Raw genomic sequence first — 20,870 nt, forward strand, 5'->3', positions numbered from 1 at the left:
TGTATATGTGTGTCTTTGCGATGATCGTTATATTACCAGGAGACACTTGATATCTTACGGCTTAATAGAGGCATTGGGCTTCTGTGAAACCTTTCGTGTAGTGTAGTATAGGCTCAAAATGAATGCAGATATACACATATAATGTTGTCCAACTATTTTGACCCCCTGTTTCCTTACAGTAGGTGGTGGTAGTGCTGGTCTCACAGCAGCCATTAAAGGGAGTCAGCACACCTCTTTAGTCCTTCATAAAAGTGGGTTTATTGGCCTGTGGGGGAAAAGTATCAAAGCATGACACAATTTAATTTGATACTTAGACAATGGCAAGGGCATTGGGGAATTAGAAGGAAATACAGAAAAATACTGTGAGGTCAGTCAAATCAGCTTCAGTGGGGGCTTCCTGATTGCCCTTTGCTTCCTGTGTGTCAGTCTGATGCGAGTAAGTGATTAATAATGCAAAATGGAGTCCTGCTGACGCTCCATGAGCCTCATTTTCTTTCTGTGGTGTGATCGATTTTGGGGGAGGGGGGTACAGTAGAAGTGGGGAATGTACATTTGACCAAGTGTTGCGGATTGTTGATAAAAAAAGAAGAAGAAGAGTTTCTTATGATTCAGTTGAATTTTGAAAAGTGTGTTTTAGTCTTATACATTCATCCATCTCAACTAATTCTATGGTCATGTCTATGGGTCAGCTATCACTGATCACTATATTTCAAACAGGCAAACATAGCTATAAAAAAAATATTTGTCACAGTGTTACTGAGTATGAATTATATAATTATAATTATATAGTAATTATATAATTATTGTTTGTTTGTTTGTTTGTTTTTTTCCGAACAGTGTTTGTAAACGACAATGGTTCCTGATCCTTTTCATAGAAATTCTGAGTAATGAGAGCCTACATCTCAGAGAATTGTGTTTTTTAATTTTTTTATTTTTAGAGGGGGGGGGGGTTCATCTGGATTAAAGTGCACTGCAGCCACGACAATAATAATCAGATTGGTGAGCCACAGTATCAGCAAAGTCACTTCAGGATGGAGACAACTAAAATGAAACGGTGGGGGAAGATGAACGCATCACTGTTGCAATGCTTGTTCACTGTAAAGAGGACTGGACTAAAGACATGTCAAGCAGAATGTGAATGGTACAGTCTTCTGCACCCACTCTACAGTATACTACAGAAGAGATTAAGGTCCTCTTAGTAGGTTATTTATCAGCTGCCCTTCTGTAAAACATCAGGACGCTATATAGGAGCTAGATGCGAACGATAGCCATTTGAAGTCGTAACTGAACAATGTTATATGACTGTAGATATTTTTTGACGAAAAATAAATGTAGCCTAGTAGTACTGAGGAAACGAACAGAGGCAGTTCTTTTATTTTGTCGGAGATGTAGTTTTTTTTTTAGAAATTGTCTTTTTTTTTTATTTTTTTTATTTTATTTATAAAGAAGCACAATATCAGATGAGGTAGCAGACTAATGCCCGGGAGTAGGTTAGCAGTCGCGCAGTTCCTCGTGCAGAGACTCCGTCTAATGTTTGTCACGAATGTGATGTTCTATAGAGAACATCTTTCTCTCTCTGCACCTTAGGGCTGTTCCCCGGCAACTGGGAAGCTATTTCAACGACGTTGGTGAATTGGAATGATAACATGGAACAGTAATTTATCGTGCGGAGAAAACCGGAGCATTTAAACTCTGATTACCATGTTCAGGTGAGTTCATTTCTTCAAAAACTCTGTGTAAATTATTGATACTCTGCTACAGTATATGCGTGTTTCCTTGGTTTATACGAGAATATATATTGATTTTAAGTTGTCATGCGTATTGTGGAGTTTATATCTGACCTAGAGCTGTTTTCGAATGAAGATTCACCATTCGAATGGTAAGATTCAGTTTCCTTGGACCCTCATAAAACATTTCCTTCACAACCATGGATTTTAAAGTAATTGATGCAGTAATGTGGGCAGACGACGGAAATTGCAATAACAAAATAGTTTGCAGAAAGTGAAACTACAAGACGTGTCTGTGTGGTAACACGAACCATTAAAAGAACATTCAATGTACTTGATTGCTTGGACATCCACGAACCAGCAGAAAATAGCAAAAATGCATTTTGTCTATGAAAAAGGAGGATAGCAAGCATTTAATAACTTACTGGAAAAGTGAACTTCTGCTTTAGAGGGCCGTGTTGTTCTTGGACATAATCTATCCTGTTTATAGCTCAGACGTCAAGACTAGGGTATCAGACATGTTGTTAATATAATGGTATAGGCCACCATGCCTTGTGAGAGTGTGGTATGGACAACTTGCAGCAGTGCTCTCATATGAACTTCAAACGTGAATCTGTGCTTCCCTCAGTAGCTTCAAAGTCTCCAGCTTTTGGTATCAACATTGTGTCCTTTTACAAATGCAGGAAAGACAATTCTCTCATTAGAGGTTTTACCAAATATGTACATACGTATGCACACTTTCAGGATGTGTGTATGTGTGCATGTGTGTGTGTTCTGTCGTATCTGTCATCATCTATATTTCTAAAATAGAAAAGTGTTAGCTATTTTGGTCCCCAGTCTTGTGGAAATATTCACATTTTCATCTGTGATTATCTTACATATTTTCAGTAATTTTCAAAATGTATGTCTGTCCCAGCAATTATTTTAGATGCTTTACGTTATGAAGACTGATGCTCAGAGAAATTGCACTTGGATGTACATTAGTCAATGCCAGATGCTGGACTGTGTCCTGTCTTTCTTTCCCCAGCTATTTGTGGCATGGGATAGTGCATTCTGCCCCAGGGGTATCCAGTCAGAGGTGAATTATCACAGCTCATCAGCTAAGATTCCACTTATGGATGTGGCGTTCGAGCCTCCACAAAGGCCAGTGCTGCTATATTCTTAGATAATGCAATTTCATGTCTTGTTTCACTTCAACAACCATGAATTGATTTGGAATGACATTCCTTAGCTATGACCATTCTGATAATGTACTGAAAACTGTGCCATTGTTCAATTTTGACATTGCTTCTGATATGGCTGATGATTTGTAATCATTTTTAATATAATTTCAGCTTTAGTGTATGTTTTTGACTGGCCCACAAATGTTTGTGTGTGAGATGAGATATATTTGCAATTTTTGCATGTTATGATGACCTGCCAACTGGTATAGGGTGATTGCAGGTTTGAGGTTTAAAGCAAAAATCTAAAATAAAATATACACTTAATATATATGGATCGTTCTTAATCACATGACAATTTCCTTGACGATTTTTCTGGTGAAGCACTGGGGTTAAACTAGGCCTCGATCACATGGCATCCATTACAAATATTATGATGTTGCCCAATACCAATATCAGTTTTCATATGAAGGTTGGATGCTTGACTTGTAACAGCAGAAAATAAAGATCTAAGGTGGGGGGGGGAACTTCACTGTTGCAGCAACCCTCTGCTTGCTCTTCTTTCTGTTGACAACAATTTTCTTATCCCTAGTGGGTAATAATCTTTGGCAAATAAAAAAAAAACTACTTCTCTCACTCCTGATCAGCTCAATTTGAGCAACCATAAACTGCGCAGAAATGAAGCATGAGACCTGAGATTTACAAAACAATATATTTGACAGAAAAATACATTGAGTTCAATGGGCAGCTTATCCTCCAGCAGAGCAGATGAGTCAAGGTCACATGGTTTGTGACGTGCATTAAGAACGCAATACAGTTTGTACAGTAACATTGCACCTCCAGAGGCTATATAGCATGTACTGTATATGCACAGATATGTAGCAGCTTGCTGCAAGTATTCACAATTGTGATGGTACTTCATTCCTAAGTTCAAAAACAGCACAAGCGTTTCCCTCTTCCTAGAGCCACAGAGAGGCATGCTTTAGATGTGGTTGGCCCAGACAAGGGATAGCCTACCACACTGCCTGTGTTGATGTAAGCCTAACTTTAGCCAAGCTTCTTACAAATTGATATTGAAGCTACATTTAATAAGGTAAATGAATACTGACATCCTTTTTGAGAACTAGCTGCAGTTATAGAAATTGGGTTATCCTTTTTGCTCTTCCCTCCTTTATCTCCCAATTTGGAATGCCCAGTCATATTAGCACTCATTACTGATTGGGTCCTCCACTATCAATTCCAGACAGCCCAGATAAGCACATGCTCTCCCCTGAAGCATGCAAGGCCAAGCGTCAATTTCTGTTCTACCGCAGCTCACAAGTCAGGCTTGCACGGAGAGAAAAACACTTAATCTGCAGCTTAACAGACAGTGGGGAACAATATTGTTTCTTCAGAGAGTTATTTTCCTTTTATCCAGGGTGATGGAAGACACATGGATTTTACATGTCTGTAGTCTCGCTTTATATCCCAGTGAAAAAGGCCACAATGTAGTTCCCTTCCTACAACTTGAACTTTAACATAAAACACCTGTAAACTATATACAGGTGTTTTATGACGTTTAAATGCTTTAAACTGTATAAACGTGTCTATAAACACTTACTATTTAATAATATGATACATACGTGTACTTATATAAGCAGATAATCATCAGTGAATTGCATTTTAAAAGTTACATTTTTAAATGAAAATAGAACTCTTGTAAGCTCAATGGGAGGGCAGATGCATTGTTTTTGTTATTTAAATATCTTTGTACGTACTGGTGTTCATGATTATGTCTATCTTAACAGGTGCTCTAGGACCTGTAGAATGTTTCATATTTTAGAAAAAATAAAGACCACCTGACATATTTATAAATGCATGGCATCTAATCCTCAATTTCACCCTTCTTCCCTCCATTGGGATTACATGGTACTGCATGTGGTGAAACTTATGTCGGAATGAGCCGATAACAGCATGGCCAGGTTAAAGAGTTTGCTGAAAAGTTCATTAACAGTGGTGGCGGGAATAATAAAAAAAACTAAAAAAAACCAAAACAAAGTCAAACAAAGTCTAATAGACCGATGAGATGGGTAATAACCTGTACCAAAGTGATGGGAAGAAGAAAATGTAGAGAAAGAAAGCCACATACTCATGGTCCGAAGCATGCCACCTCATCTGTGAAGCATGGTAGAGGTTGTGACATTCAGTGGTGTGATTGGTGTGATTGGCTGAGTTGATTAGATTTGCCTGCAACATATGTACTCTTGTGAGGGAAAATTGGGTAGTAACTCATTCATCTGTTACTGGATTACTGGACGTGGACAGTGGACACATCTTCCTACACTCTCATTCTCTCGAAAATGGTGAATAAATTATATGTAATAACAAAACAAGTAGTGGGAGGGCTATAGAGTGAGTGAGCTCGGGACATAAAGGCAGATAGGGAAAAGGAAAGAGGAGAAATCTGAAAATCTGGTGGATTAGCGGTGGATGTAATTCAGTGCAGCTGGCGTGTAAAATGGTAGTGCTTCACTGGGCCATCTGGGCCAGGGCTTTACCAACCTCTCTCACAAAAGCACAGCCCCTGTGGGCATCCATCTTCATCCTTTTCCCCTGCCGTGTCTGGGTATCAGGCGGAATGCAAACAATGGGCTGAATATTTCTGTCCACATAGCGATGTGTTTAGTGTAGTCTGTGACATCATTTGCTTTAAGCACTGAGTTATTTCTTTAAACATTTTGTTATGTTCTGGGAAGAAGGCAGAGAATAATATAAATATTTTCATTTGCATTTGCAGTTCCACACATTCATACAATGATTCATATTTAGATTTGTTTCTGGATTATGTTGGATTATCTTGCATTTATGTGGAAATCGTGTGCTAGTGTGTTTATCCAGGTTGATACTGTTTTCATTTTCCAGTGTCATTTAGGTTCATTTAAAAACATTGAGGTTAAACACTTTTCCAGCTAACACTTTTTGGTTGCCATATAATTCCAGGAAAGTTGTGGTAAATGGTCTCAATGCATACATTCATCTGCCTCCCTGGATTTTTCATGAATTTTATTTTAGTCCAAAAGGAGCTTGACAGGAATAGCATTTGAATGTTATTCTGTTTTTTATTTCAGTTACACATTTAATCTGCTGCTCATCCAAAATGTAGCTGCTTAAGGACGAGCCCATAAGTCCACTAAATTTTAAAGACTCTGCCCAGATAAATAAATACTTTTTTACATGTACATTTCTGTCAACAAGCAGCCCAGCTGCTTAGATGATATGCTGCAGCTATATAAACATATTATTGGACAGTGAATTCACATACTGTTTATCAAATATAAACAATACACAAACTTCATAAGGAATACCATACAACTCATGACTGGCATTTTATTATTTTGACAAGTGACCTTATGTAATCGGCTCTATAAGCTCTACAGTGTTTTATACTAAAATTCATGCCACTCAAGCTGGTGTCTAGCAAAAGCATACTTTTCTGTTGATATTGAAACAAACACGGCAGGGACAGATCTAATCTACTTTATATACAATGTCTGCAGACTGCACTGAAACACGTCCTGCCTTGGGGACAATGCAGGGATTGTCCGAATGCACTGAGGTCACATGAGTCAGCAAAATCTGCCTTTCTAGTACGCCAGTGCCCCACAGGTGTTAGGCCAGGTGATGTATGCAATGCTGCAGTAAAACCAATCTCTCAACATAAATGATTTTACTGCAGATATGATATCCATCCATCCATCCATTATCTTAACCCGCTTATCCTGAACAGGGCCGCAGGGGGGCTGGAGCCTATCCCAGCATACATTGGGTGAAAGGCAGGAATACACCCTGGACAGATATTGTGTGACAAATTAGAGAGACAAAAATACTTATAATATGAAACTAGAATTGCTGCTAAAGAAAACAAAAGCTATGCACATCTGTGCATGGCCTGATCTCAAATGCAAAGATTTCTCTGTGCTTCTTAATGTCAGGTGAATGGTACATTTGAAATGTTATATATGTAGAATTTTCTGAATCCTCAATATTGTATAGAAAAATGTCATGTCAGCATGTATTTATCATGGCAGTCATTATGAATTGCCTTGATATGCCTTGTTGTCTTAATATGTAAAAGGCTCCCATATGCATTTACTGAGAGGTATGAATTATACATGTAACTGTTTTGTGGTTGTATATTTGTCAGACCAGCGTGTGTCTGTGGGGCAGGACTAATGCTGTTTTGATGTTTAGTAGGTCTACACACCATGAGTGTTTTGTGGAGGAGGTGGAATTACTGTAAATCTGCCAGCTGTTGTCAAAGCAGAATTTGTGCCATGACTGTGTGAAGCAATTACATGATTGGGCACCCATTTAACCCACTTAAAATGTAATAACAGACACAGCAGGGTGAATTTCAAACCCTTCTTTCCCATTTATCTTAATGATATCTGGTACAGTCTTGCTGTGTCTCATGACGGGACTCCCTTTAGTGAAACTTGTTCTGATATCTGAACTAGCACGTATATAAATTACCCTTCATGGTTCATATGTGAGCAGGATGTTAAGGAGGCAGTTGGCTCAGGGAGATTCCCACTATTGAACGATGCTGAGTTGTGTCAAGAACCTCTGATTACTTGCAAGAAATATTTTTATATGACTGTTCAAGATCAAGTTTACACATACATTTGAACACACACTCACATTGAGTATCCTTTTCTTGCCTTCCCTTACATGTACTGTACATATTGCACTTTTCATAAAAAAGGATACAAGAGAACAAGGAGCAAAATATATGTACATATTTGTACTTATTTTTTATTGATGGTACCTCATATTCTTGGAGTGCTGAACAATTAAATGAACTGCACAGCATGCAAACTCATAATCAGATGGACTCGTGCTCTCGGATGTAATGCTGCAGCTGTGTGTGGTTGCACCTGCAACCAAACATGTGGATTAACCCAGCATCCCTAAATCTATTTGGTGACTGGCATAATCAACTTTTGTCCAGGATTATATTTTTGCAGTTTAAAGTAATGGATTAAATTCTCCATGCTGCCCTACTTTTTGGAAGATGTCTGTATAAAAAAGCACTTTCTGTTCTATATTTGTGTGCCCATAGCCCAGACTTATCCAGCTTTCTAGTAAAGGGGCATTTCACATTTGCTGTACAAGCAGGGGAACAGTTCTGTGCTGAGGCAAAAGCAATTAGCCAGTATACAGCAGGCAGAATAGCATCACATGGTTTCTGGAACCTGAGGCCCCATACTGAAAGGACAAGCAGAAAAAAGCCTGCAGGTACTCAAAGCATTTCGAAATGAAAATATTGTCTCGAGTTGTCTTTCTTTTTCTTTCTTTTCTCAAGGTGTCTTCTGTCTGCAGTGCCAAGATAGGAAATGGCAGGGACTCCAGAGATTGAGCTGGATCACAGGCCCCCTTATGGTTCCCAGAGACAGCCCCCCAGTCCCCCCCTGGGCCAGGCCCTGCAGCCTCTGCAGCAGGGCATCGTGATCCAGCTGACCGGCACAGAGGGGGAATGGGACAGTCTGGAAGAATGTGAGGAAGACGGACTTTCTGTCTTCTCCCCCAAAGAGAATCCCAGACCTAAGGATGCGCAGCCGGAAAGGGACAGTGGCCACCACTCGTCTGCTTTCCCCATCTCCCCGTCTACTCCTGGATCTCTGGGGGACCTCTCCTTTTCGGCTTCCAGCTTCCTCTCCCCGCACTCCTCCTCAGCCACGGCGACCACGGCCCCCGGTCCGCTGGCCAGCCTGGTGAAGTCCTTATCCACAGAGCTGGAGTGCAAAGAGACCTCCTCCCTAAAGTCCAGGCCTCTCCTCAGCCTGGTCAAATCCATCTCCACTGAGATATCACGTAGCGAGCCTGAGGTGTCTCAGTCCAAGTCAGACTCCAGGCTCAACCTCCATCTCTGGAGACAGCTGACCCAGCCCAAGGGTCGCAATGGAGACTCCAGGACTGCTCCCCCTTCCCCTAGTAGCCTCTCCCCCTCTGAGCCAAAAATGGGCTTCTTCAAGGTGGAGCTTGAGGACACTCGTCGCAAGCTGTCAGAAGCCATGCAGGAGCCCTTCAGCATGTTCAGCAAGATCATGGGGGACGAGAGCACAGGCAGCCCTAAACCGCAGAGGGCAACATGGCCTTCTGACTCCCCCAGCTACAAGGGGGCCTGCGGAGAGAAATCGACTGGTGACGCAGTGGTTGCTGAGACCCACAGCAGGAGCAGTAAGGTCCCTCTGAGGCCGTGCTACTCTGCCGAGCTCAGCGGTAAACTGGAGGTCTGCACGTACGGCGATCTCATTCAGGCGGTGGAGGTAGATGGTAGAGGAGGGCCACATGGACTCCTGGGAGACGTAGTCTCAGCACGGCCGTCTGCCCCTGTGCCAGGTATGTGGCTGCTTTGTGTAACTATGGTGGCCTACAGCTACCTTATTCTGCCTCTGCCCTCCTACTTGTCCGGTCTGGCACTGGGCCTGGCCTGTGGCTTTATGGCAGGACTGCTGCTAGTCCTCCTGGTGACTCCCCGGCACCTGACTCACCTGCACCAGATTGCCCTGAGCCTGGATGAGCATCCCCAGTCCCACTTCCTCAGTGGGGAACACAGAGAACCAGGGGTCCTAAAGGTGAGTTGATATGACAACATCAAGGCTAATACTATCTCTCAAGGGACTATGTGCACTCCCTGTTGACTTTGATCAAATAACATCTCAGTGGGTAAAACTACAGTTGTCTGTTTGCCAGGTAATACTCTTATGTTTGGGATCATTGTACTGCTGCAAAATAAAATCCAACAGTACGTAAGTTTTGAGGCATTTGGTTGGATATGAGCAGATAAGATTTTTCTGTACACTTCAGACATTATCCTGTTTGGTCAATATTGAGATCACGATGACTCATTGACTTTGGGAACAACATGCATTTATTGAACTTTATTGAAAAACCTGTCTTTTTAACAGTGGATAAAAGTAAAAAAAGAAAGTGACATATATGAATATACATGGGCGATGTTTTACCCTGTGTGGTCTTCGGAGCAATTTGGCTCTTAAAAGTAAAAGTGTGCTCTGTCTAGTGATTAACTGGTTTAATTATAATCACTACAGAATGTAAATTGACTTTGTATCTCATTAACACTGCATGAGATTCAATTAAGGAAAACCAATTACAATAGATTGTTCAGACAACTGTCTCACTTGTGAACAAATCAAAAGGACAGTTGAAACCAATAATCAGTTTAAATAAGATTTCTTGCTCCTCTAGGTATAGGCTGCCAAATGGACCAACTAGATCAGTCTGCGTATGTTTCTCCTCAAACTATGCTGTTAGAAATTGACTGTAGAAACGGACTGTTCAGCCATTCCTGTTCAGCCATTCATACTCTGCTCAGTTCCCTGTGTGGAGTGTCCTACTGTGTGCAGAATATAATAAATGTATTTTTAATGGCCTCTTATCATAGATAAATGTCTGGTTACAGTGAAGTAATTAAAAAGCAATTCCAGGTGCAGGATTACAACACATAGCCTGTCAAATCCAGCTGTAATTAACATAACATTGCCATACTAACTTTGACAAATAATGCTGTTATATTTGTACTGAATTGCAGTTTGACTGCAGCACAGGGAGGGAGATAAAGGGGGTGTTCCTAAATGTGTTATGATTTCTTATAAATCAGTGACCTCATTTTAAAAGAACATCGCAGCTGAAACCCCCCATTTTGTGCTAATGAGATGTGAAAGGCCGCCTACATGTCTCCCTGACCTGAGTCTGTAATATGGTGCTGTCTGTCAGATCCTCCTGCTCCAAGGCTGCTGCTGCAGACACACTTAGTGGAGCCTACATCTGTCAGTCAAACATCTGTTAATAATCAGGCCATCGAAGTGCAGCAACCCGCTGACTCAATCAGCCGCTCACCAGCCCAGTGCTGAACACTGCACGCTCAACCAGCAGCACGTAACATAAACGACATAATATAAACCATTTATTTCCTAAAGGTATATACAACAGATGACAATATTAATTTACTGGCTGACTGTACTGTGTATCTATTGGACAGCTGAAATGATAGCTGCCAAGTCCAAAAGACTTGACTCGGTGTCATTATTATCAATTTCTTTGCTTGAAAGAAATGTGTGCATTGACTTTGTCTGCATGGACTGGAATATTTGTCATTTAGGGTGGGTGATATTGGGCAGCAGAGGTATCAGCATTGTGATATCTGATCTGTTACAGGGCTGGATGAATGAAATGCAGGCATATGACCCAGAGACTCACCATCCGTCCCTCACCCACTCCGTATATGCCACCCTGGAGGGCTCCTCCCTACGCCTGGAATACCCCGGGAGCAACATCCCTCGCTGGGCCACATTCGACAAGCCACCCCATGACACTGTGTTTGTCAGAGCTTGCTGCTTCCAGCTGGCCAACAGCAAGGTAACTTCATTTCCTAATAGGTTTGGGTTGTTCTCTTTCATGTGTTTTTGAATGATTTTTTATGCATACAAAGTGGGTTGTGGTGATAATTTGCCGACATTAAGTATTTATTGAGGATCATGACTGCTATTTTGTGACTAGGGTTGATGAGAGGGGGAATTATGAATATTATTAACATTTCACATCATTTTGTGACAGGTTTTTCTGTTACCTCCAGCTCTGGCACGAAAGAGGGTGTGGAATAAGAAGTACCCCATCTGCATTATGCTGGCCAAAGGACAGGACTGCACTGAGGAAGATGCTATAGAGGAAGTTGATGAAGAGGTGCAGGGAGCTGACCGTCACACGCCCTGTGCCACCCATTCGGGCCTCCCTGTCATTCTCTACCTCTTCAGCAGGACAGGAAGAGAGAAGGAAGAATGGTTTCAGCACTTTCTGTCTGCTTCCATGACTCAAGACAAAGAAAGCCACAGCTTATGTGGCTCTATGCTTGGTAAGGGCATTTTCTGTGTAAAGCCTGATTTATACTTCTGTGTCGAATCTACGCAGAGGCGTCTACGGTGTAGCCTACACGTAGCCGTATTCCCTACGCCGTAGGCTACGCAGAGGCTACGACGCAAAGTTACATTTCTGGGGAGGTGCGCGTCAGACTACACCGTAGGCTACAGCGTAGGAAACGCGGCTACAGCCGTAGCCTCTTTGTAGATTTGACGCAGAAGTATAAATCAGGCTTTAGAAAGAGAATAAACCAAAGCATGGTTTTAACGTTGTTCCATATTCATTTCATGATGTTCTTAAAAATTTGGATTTGCTACTTTGGGGAAACGCAAAGTTATGTTATGATTCTCCACTCTCTCTAGATGCTTCTGGCCCATGTGGGTACAGTCCCCCAGACCAAGCGCAGTGCAGTGGGACATCCAGCAGGGGGAGCACTGAAGACATTCCCTCCATTCTGCGTCTGCGGGATCTTGCAGGCAGCGTGAGGGAGAAGATCCTATTGGATTACAACACCTACATGTCCCGCTTCATCAGCTCAGAGAGCGGAAGCCCTCTTCCCAGCCCCTGTCAAGCTGCTGAAGACAGCCCCACAGCCCAGAAGAAGGTGAGTCCGGTATGGAACACACGGCAGTGAGGAAAAAAAAAATGGCACATCAACAAAATAAAAGTGACATTGTTAATCAAAAGAAATCATACTCCACTCCCGTGATTTTAGCTGTGCACTTTTAATTTTATTTCCAGCTTCACGTCTGGGAGGATAGTCAGTGTTCCGCCTCAGCTGAGCAGAAAATGAACGCGTGAAAGAAGCAGCCGTGACATACACCACAATTAGAAAGCTGGAAAGGCTGCTGGGTTGATGAGCTAATCACATAAAATACTGTGTAATTATTTGAGGATGTGCCCAGCTGCAGTCTGACAGACTGCTGGATCTGTCAGGGCAATACAGTCTTTTTGAGCAAAGACCCCAGTAATCACACATTTATTGCTTGCCTGACATGCATCGAAAACATCTAATCTCTCTTTAGACTAGCTCTGAATTGGACAGCTTCAGAGTTACAGTAAATATCTTGGTGTCAATGGTGGTTTGTTGCCTTGTTTAATAATTGATGCGTGATTAAGCTTGCTGTGATATCTGTCCCCACAGTTGTTCTGTGAGTACTCAGACAGCCATGTTGAACCTCAGCCTGTCTGGATCAATGCCCTCATAGGAAGAATCTTCTGGGACTTCCTGCGTGAAAAGTATTGGTCAGATCAGGTTGCCCATAAAATCCAGAAGAAGCTGGGCAAAATCAAGGTGAGAGATGGTCTGATGGATAGCAGTTAGAACGTCAGGCTATAGTATAGATGGTCAACACTGAGAACCTGGGGAAACAATGCAGAACACAAACTGCAGACAGTAAGGAATCGTTTAATGTAGGTTTTACGCTTCTGGGTCAGTGAATGCCAGTCAGGTATCAGCTCAGTTCACATCATAAATCCAGTTCTTTGTTGCCTCCCTATAGCATAATGTACCATTCGTGAATACTAAGCATGTCTGAAGTTGTGTACATGGAGTCCATTGATAAATTATGAGGTCAGCTATCAGCCTTCTGTAGCTGGGTGCAGAGAGCAGACAGCTTCCAGCGTAATGGCGAGCATGACAGCAACGGTGCAGCTGTTCTGCCGGAGCTAGCCGTGTGCGTCATCAAAGCAATAGGATGAGCTATTTCATATTGTTCTCCTGCTCCGAGACAGCCTGGCTGTCACAGATGCAGGCATAGACATTGTGGAAAGCCCACCAGGATGTGCCCCCCCACTCACCTACTCTAGTCTATCTGTCACATAGCAGAGAACTGCCTCCGCCTTCACCCACAGGTATAAGGGCTAACTTTCATGCCCCTCATTTCATCCTGTCATTGATTTGGGCTAAATACCTATCATATAGGATTATTTCTAGTACTATATTCTCACAGCTTTTCTTGCTTTTACTGTGCCTTGTTTTCTACATATGCACAAGCATAACATTAAAGCAATCACTTCAATCCTTTTAACTCAGATTCTATGCCAATACCATAATTGGATTTTATTGACATAATATCAGGTTAAAGCTTCTGAAAGCTGCTTCTCCTACAAAGCATACAACGGTTACACATTTCCTGTACACAAGTTGTTTTCATTATTCCTTCTGTTACATATATTATGTATGATATATCATGATATGTGCTAGCTGTGGAACATATCTGTAGCTACATTTGATTCCACATGATTCCAACTTTTAGAGTATTTCTATATGCTTTAATGATAAAAATAATAAATCACACATGCAACACACTTCCACCGCCACTCCAGGAGCTGTTCTCACAGGCTGTGGTCATCACAACCGCTTCAATTATTTTCAATGGGGTTGCAACCGAGAATTTTGAAACAAACCGCAACCTCTCACAGTCACGTTGCCCCCTGTTGGATTTTTTCAGCTTTTGCCGCTTGGGCGCTTGGCATAACAACACACAACCACAATGGCTTTAGTTCTCTCTATTGTTTTATTTTTTTTGCGATCAGCTGCTGGTGATGGTCTTGTGGGTAATGTTGCCATGGAAATGATTGGACATGCCTGCTGAGCTCCCCCCTCTCTGACAGATAGCTAACAGCTAACAGACTGTCTGCAAAAGCCATTAGCCCCATAGGTATACCAGCATGATTAGCCTCTGTGCTAAAAGATGCCAAAACAATAGAAAGGACTTGTTTCAGTGTAGGATGCTGGGAAATTTCTGTAATTGTCTCTGACATGCTGTAATGTGTTCACACTCACAAAGTGTCACCCTGATGAGTCAACTGATAATACATTTCCAGTTCCTTAAAAAGCGTGATTTCATAGGAGGCAATGCATTAGACATCTGATTAGCTCAGACCAAACAGTGATTTGAAATACAGCGATGTCAGTTGCAGGACTGTCTGATAGGCAGTAGTCTTATCATATCAATCAGAGAACAGCCTGGGGCAAACAAGAACAAGATTAAGAGGATTGAGGATTTTTTTAGGATTGTACAATCAAATGTTTAGCAAATGTTCAGATTGTTGCCACGCATATTCTCAGAAGTGCACTCAGAAGAAGCAGTCAGTTTCCCATCAGACTGCTCGACTGACACGTAATTAGCTGGGCAAAGCCGCGATGCATTTCCTCTTGTGTCTCCATGCAGTTGCCGTACTTCATGAACGAGCTCACTCTGACAGAGTTGGACATGGGCACCAGCATGCCTCAAGTAATAAGCACCTCCAAACCTTCAGTCAACCATAGAGGTGAGGAGAGGCTGGAACACAGCGAATGGCATTTTAGGTATTTAAGGGAAAGAGTCACAGTTACTGTTATGACTGAGACGTTATCATGCAGATGTAATCTCCCATGTAATCTCCCATCATGACATATGGGAATGCACAGCAATGCTTTCACACTGCTACACACACCTTTCTTTGTGATTGTGTGTGCTGGAGTGTGTGTGTGTGTGTGTGTGTGTGTGTATGCGTGAGAGAGAGAGAGAGCTCTCAGTGAGGCTCAGGGAGGATTACCCAGTGCCTGTATTAATCTTTAATAAGGAAGCTGGCATCATCAGGGGCAGACTGTGTGCCCTTTGCTCCTCCCAGCTTGAAACATTTGCCCCTGTTATGCAACTGTGCACGTCACACTTCTAGGCTCACCAAACCAGAATTATTATTTAGTCTTTTACGTTTAGGGCTCACAATCTGCTCTGAATTGCTCTTCAGCTTTCATCATGAACCTGGCACATTTTCAAAAACATTTTCTTGGTTAGACCAGCTCCATAATTGGTTCTTTACATACAAGGCAATTATGCACTGCGCAATCCACTTTCATTTCAAAAGCCATGATGTGGTCGACAGGTAAACTGTGAAGTATTTATAAACATTTAGAAGACGTTACAAACTGCTGGCCCCGTTATGCAGAGATCCCTGTGTTGCAGGACTGTGGCTGGAGCTGCAGGTTGTCTATACTGGCTGCCTGCAGATGACCCTCGAGACCAAGATGGATCTGTGCAAGTTGGGCAAGGAGAGCGGATTGGAGGCGAACAGTATGCCAGAGACAGACAGCATGGCGTAGGCTTGTTTCTCTTGATTCCCCTCTGTTACATGAGAGAAAGTGTTCCTTATGCCTGGGGCCACAGTTGGTAGGAGTAGCTGCAGTTTGTAGACAGCAATAATTGAAAGGTTCATGCTGTTCCTCTCATCTCATTCAAAGCTAAAACCCGAACACACATCAGCCAACAGCCATCATCCTACCGTAGCTCTGATCACAGTCGGTGTAGTCAGGCATAGACTCCTAGCACATCACACATCAGCTCCCTTCCCTCCTTTACTTTTCTGTTGTAGTTTGGGCCTGAAAAGGCTGGCGCTCACTTCTCCCCCTTTTCTTTCTGGACAAACTTGAGAAACTAGCCTTTTTATGGTTTTAGCAAAATGTGTGTAGCTATGTTTTGTATTCTTGCCGCTTTTTAATTTTCCAATGTGCAGAAAATAGTTTCGGCTTTGAAATAATGTGCATCCTGTAAACATACCACAAAGTGTTTCAGTATTATTTTGGTTAGAGCAGGGGTGCACAACGAATTCGTGATTTTTCGCCAACTTCTGCTCTTAATTACTTAATCGGCACAATTACACCTCGATCTGACATTTGCATAAGCACCAGTTGCAGCTGCAGACTGCAAGTGTATCGTAAGGATTTTACTGTGCTACAGCTGTTGTAAAACGAAGTTAATTGGTTGGATACATAATGGCCCTCCAGGTTAGAGTGTAGATGAGTATCACACTGCATAGTGACTGACTGTGTTTGGTTCAGCTCCCGGCCTCTGCTGTGTGTTCTGGCGAACAGCGATGAGGAGTCTTCCAGTGCAGGTTCCTCTGATGAAGAGGAATTACCCCCCTCTGAGCCCCTGGGGAATCTGGGAGAGAGTAGTGCTGCACCTGGCACTGAAAGGTCATTGTCATCCTCACTCAATAATGACTAATTTATGAGTTTATAAATCACCTGCTGTTTAGGTGATTTATAACATTTGAACAGTATATGACGATATGCCAGTAAATATTTTCCTCTTTCTCCTCCTGCAGTCATGGTGGTGGCAGTACAAGCAGGAAGATTCTGAGGTTTGTTGACAAGATTGCCAAGTCCAAGTATTTCCAGAAGGCCACAGAGAACGAATACATCAAGAAAAAAATAGAAGAGATGTCCAATACTCCCCTGTTGCTCACTGTGGAAGTACAGGAGCTGTCTGGGACCCTGGCTGTTAATATTCCTCCTCCCCCCACGGACAGAATATGGTACTGCCCGTCTGCACTAACAAGCCCATATTCTATAGGTTTACAAATTAAAATAGTAGCTGAGTAAATTCCTAATTTGCCTAATTCTTGATTGTTAAGACAAATAGTTTTGTTTACCTGATACCCTAATTCATGCCTTTTTTATCGAAAATTGAGTGGAATAACTTGAAATAACAATCACCTTTATGTCCATAGCCAGCCAATACTGCCCAGTTTTGTGAAACAAATTCACGGACCACTAAATAGAGCAAAACAAATAATTTGAAGAAAGCATTCTAATGTAACATTGTTGAATATTGCAGTAGAGTACAGTATGTTCTGCTAGTAGGAATTGGAATTTATCAATGTTTAATCAGCCGTGCTTCAGGTATTTATATTATAGTGAACTCGATAAAAATGGTGGATGCAAATATAATGTCAAATGACTGTAATTGTCTCGCTAAATAATTTTTTTTGCATCTGTGTGTGTGTGCATGCATGTGTGTGTGTAGGTACAGCTTCTGTGTGCCTCCCAGATTGGATCTACATGTACGTCCAAAACTTGGGGAGAGAGAGGTCACCTTCTCTCACGTCACCGAATGGATCGAGGGGAAGTTACAGAAGGAGTTCCAGGTACGTTCCTGTTCTTAAAATAGTAGATATACTGTATACTGTTCAAAACAGCACAGTAAACTATGAACCATGACACCTTTCCAGCTTGTTGTGCAGTATATACTATGTGATTCATGTTTTAGGTGCAGTTTTGAATTATTTTTGAATAATCCTGGTGACTCGTTTTAGAAAACAGACCAGCTACATACATTTTTTTATGATTTTCTATTTAAAATGTAAAATGTAAAATTTCATTTTATTTATTTAACATTTTCTATTTTTCTATTATATTTTCTTGTAATATGAATATATTTAATGTATATATATGTTGCATGTGTTTATATTTTTTGCATATAGGGCACTGTCCTGTGATAAGTATGTGTATCATTTGTGCCTGGTGCTTGCCTCATCCTCTGTTTTTCCCTTTCAATTACAGAAAGTCTTTGTGATGCCAAACATGGATGATATCTATCTGCCTCTCATGCGTTCCGGTCTCGACAATCCTCCAGCGTCCCAGTATTCCCCAGCTGAATCTTCACGCCAATCGTCCTTGGACTCAATGGAAAAGCTAGTGCAGGAAAATGCAGCAAACCCTACCTAGTACCTCTCAGAGGAGATGTGGAAACGCTGTCTGAAACTGCAAAATCTCCATGGGAAAGGGTAATGAACTACAGAACCCGCTTATTTTTGAGACCTTTGAGACTTGCACACCAGGGTGCTGTGCTAGCTGAAAAAGCCCATGGAATTAGCGATGTAGCAATGTGGGGATATCCACACGGAGGGATGCACCAGGAGCCCCTGAAACCCCTGCCACATTAATACTGCAGCACTTAAAGTCTGGACTGAGGAAGCGCTGTCGGAAAGAATAGATTTTTTACTTTGCTTCAGATATGTGTACATGTGCCATACAGTATACTGAGATTTTTTTTAGGCGTGCATCTCATTGAAATGATCCCGATGCCAAAAAAGCGGACCAAGTACATATCCCGTTGTGTTCTGTTGCATACTTGGATCTGTAGGATTTAATGTTGTGAAAATGTTGCATGGAAGGCATCACAGTGTGACTGTTTTTGCTACATAAGCCCTCTCTCTGCTATAAGCTTGAATGTCTTTGATTGGTTTGATTAACCCATCCAGCACAGATAATGGTGATGTAGGTGATCTTTACTCTTGTACTTTAACAAATCCAGTGTATGGCAATCGCATGTATTTTGATACAGGTTGCTCTGTGTATTCCTTTTTATTGACAATAAATTAGATCAGAGGCTGTACAAAAGGGCTGCTGTGGATTTCTGTTCATTTCCATGCTGTCATTGGGTGTCTATCAGTGCTGTGGCTGTGGGACATTTCTATGGCCGTGATCTATTTCACTAGCCACTACTTCATCTTCATTTTCATGCACCATGTTGTCAGGAAAGTGAAGTTTAAAGTGAAACATGGTTAATTTCCAACCTTCTAACACCTTCGTATAACGTTCGGAACTCTGAATACCAAACACAAGCACATCAACTGTTAAAACCCTTCACTTATCCAACATGTAAAAATAAATGTGTTCAATTTCATTGGTTAATTATTACCAAATATCAAATAAATTGCCAAATTTGTTGATAGGCAGAGCAACATATTCAATGTCTAAGTCCAAAGATGAGGGGTCAACTACCTTAAACAAAGAAGATTAACAATAAAAGCAGTAAATCATGGACAGTCACAAGAAAAAGATGAAGGACAGGTGTGCTGCTCTTCCTCCCAATCCATAGAGTAATACAACTGTCAGCACAGGGGGAGCAGGATAGAGAACGACCAGATAACATGCAAGACAATGTCCAAATTCCTGTTAATCCGAGAAATGCAAATAATCCTATCAGCTTCCATACCGCCCCCCCCCCCCCCCCCCCCATAATGTGTGGGACAGGGGAAGCATATAATACTGTAAACCATGCGATCATAGCTCAGTTCTGCTTTATAACAGGGCATTTACATCATGGACAGTCTTTTCATGGTATGCACAGAAGAGGCAGAGCCCAAAGACAAGAACATAATATTATTCAAGTCAGTAGTGCATTGTACTGTATCTCCTTAGACTTACTGGCAGACAAACATGTCTGCATCTTGTACAACTTATTTTATATATAGCCATGGCTGTATTGGATTTGATCAATACTGTTAGTGTAGTGAGGTAACTACTATATAGTGTCAGCTATCTTGTGAATCTGCAATTATACTCACTCTGGTGTATGAATAATATATGACTTCCATAAATGTCAATTAGGAACAAAGACCGCAGTTCTTATTCTATTACAGTCATAATTAATTGATGACTTGAGGAAACTGGAGTCAAACACCATAGTTGTTGCTGATGGTGTGTTGATTAATAAGTACTGAATTCACCACAAGTATATATTTTAAAGGATTTGTTACAGTCGAAAATGTCCTTTATTAAACATTTGTGTTTCATCAGAAATTATACAATTTCAATGTAAACATGTAAATATATGCAGCCTGCCAGTTCAAATTGGACCCAATATAAACTGTTTAGTACAGCCACAGCCCCAAAAGGGCTAATCTTGATTCAAAAAGGACTTAACTACATGTTAAAGTGTTTCTGTTGTACTAATTGTTGTGAAAGTGGGGTTACAACAAAGAAAATATAATGAGGATTGACACCCCCTGGTGGTCAGTAAAATAAATACACCATGGAATAAACTTTACAGTAGGGCACCTGATTAGGGTATCTAAATATTAATCATTACACACAAACTGGGTGTATTTTAAAGGGACATTTCTCTGTTTGAAGTTTTATTTAGATGTTAGTATATGTTTTTAATTGGCCAAAACAGTTGTGATAATAATATTTAAAATAAAATTTAGTTTCTGCTGACTTTACAGTGGAAGGTATAGGTATTTCAGGGTTTGTGGTCTAAAGCATGGAAATAACACTTTGAGGTGAATTTAATGTGCGATTTGTACATTTAGACATAGAATGTCTGACAAAGATACCTACACTGAGCTTACCTCCTACAATACAGAATGTGTTGCTGTTAAATTAAATTGTTTATAGGAAAGTGTCACAGAAGCCATTCGGCCCATGAGACCAGTACTATTGTGGCTGGAATGCAGTGTAGAACCAGCCAGAAAGCACACAATGTGTCTAATCATGGACTAATCACAA

At 41.4% G+C, this 20,870-nt stretch overlaps 1 protein-coding gene across 2 annotated transcripts; it reads left to right on the forward strand.

The window, feature by feature from the left end:
* The first annotated feature begins 1,585 nt into the window (after positions 1-1,585).
* tex2l (testis expressed 2, like) lies at positions 1,586-18,675 on the forward strand. Of its 2 annotated transcripts, none has more exons than XM_061232048.1 (12): positions 1,586-1,709; positions 8,232-9,504; positions 11,108-11,308; positions 11,507-11,801; positions 12,169-12,410; positions 12,951-13,100; positions 14,983-15,082; positions 15,760-15,892; positions 16,632-16,769; positions 16,901-17,110; positions 17,602-17,722; positions 18,138-18,675. In XM_061232048.1, the coding sequence occupies exons 2-12, from the start codon at positions 8,263-8,265 to the stop codon at positions 18,300-18,302; spliced, it is 2,997 nt and encodes a 998-aa protein (XP_061088032.1). In that variant the 5' UTR covers positions 1,586-1,709; positions 8,232-8,262; the 3' UTR covers positions 18,303-18,675. The 2 variants fall into 2 exon arrangements, with proteins under 2 accessions (XP_061088032.1, XP_061088033.1); XM_061232049.1 differs by lacking the exon at positions 1,586-1,709 and adding an exon at positions 2,774-2,805.
* The last annotated feature ends 2,195 nt before the right edge of the window (positions 18,676-20,870 follow it).

This window comes from Conger conger, chromosome 2, assembly GCF_963514075.1.
Source record: "Conger conger chromosome 2, fConCon1.1, whole genome shotgun sequence".
NCBI lineage: Eukaryota > Metazoa > Chordata > Actinopteri > Anguilliformes > Congridae > Conger > Conger conger.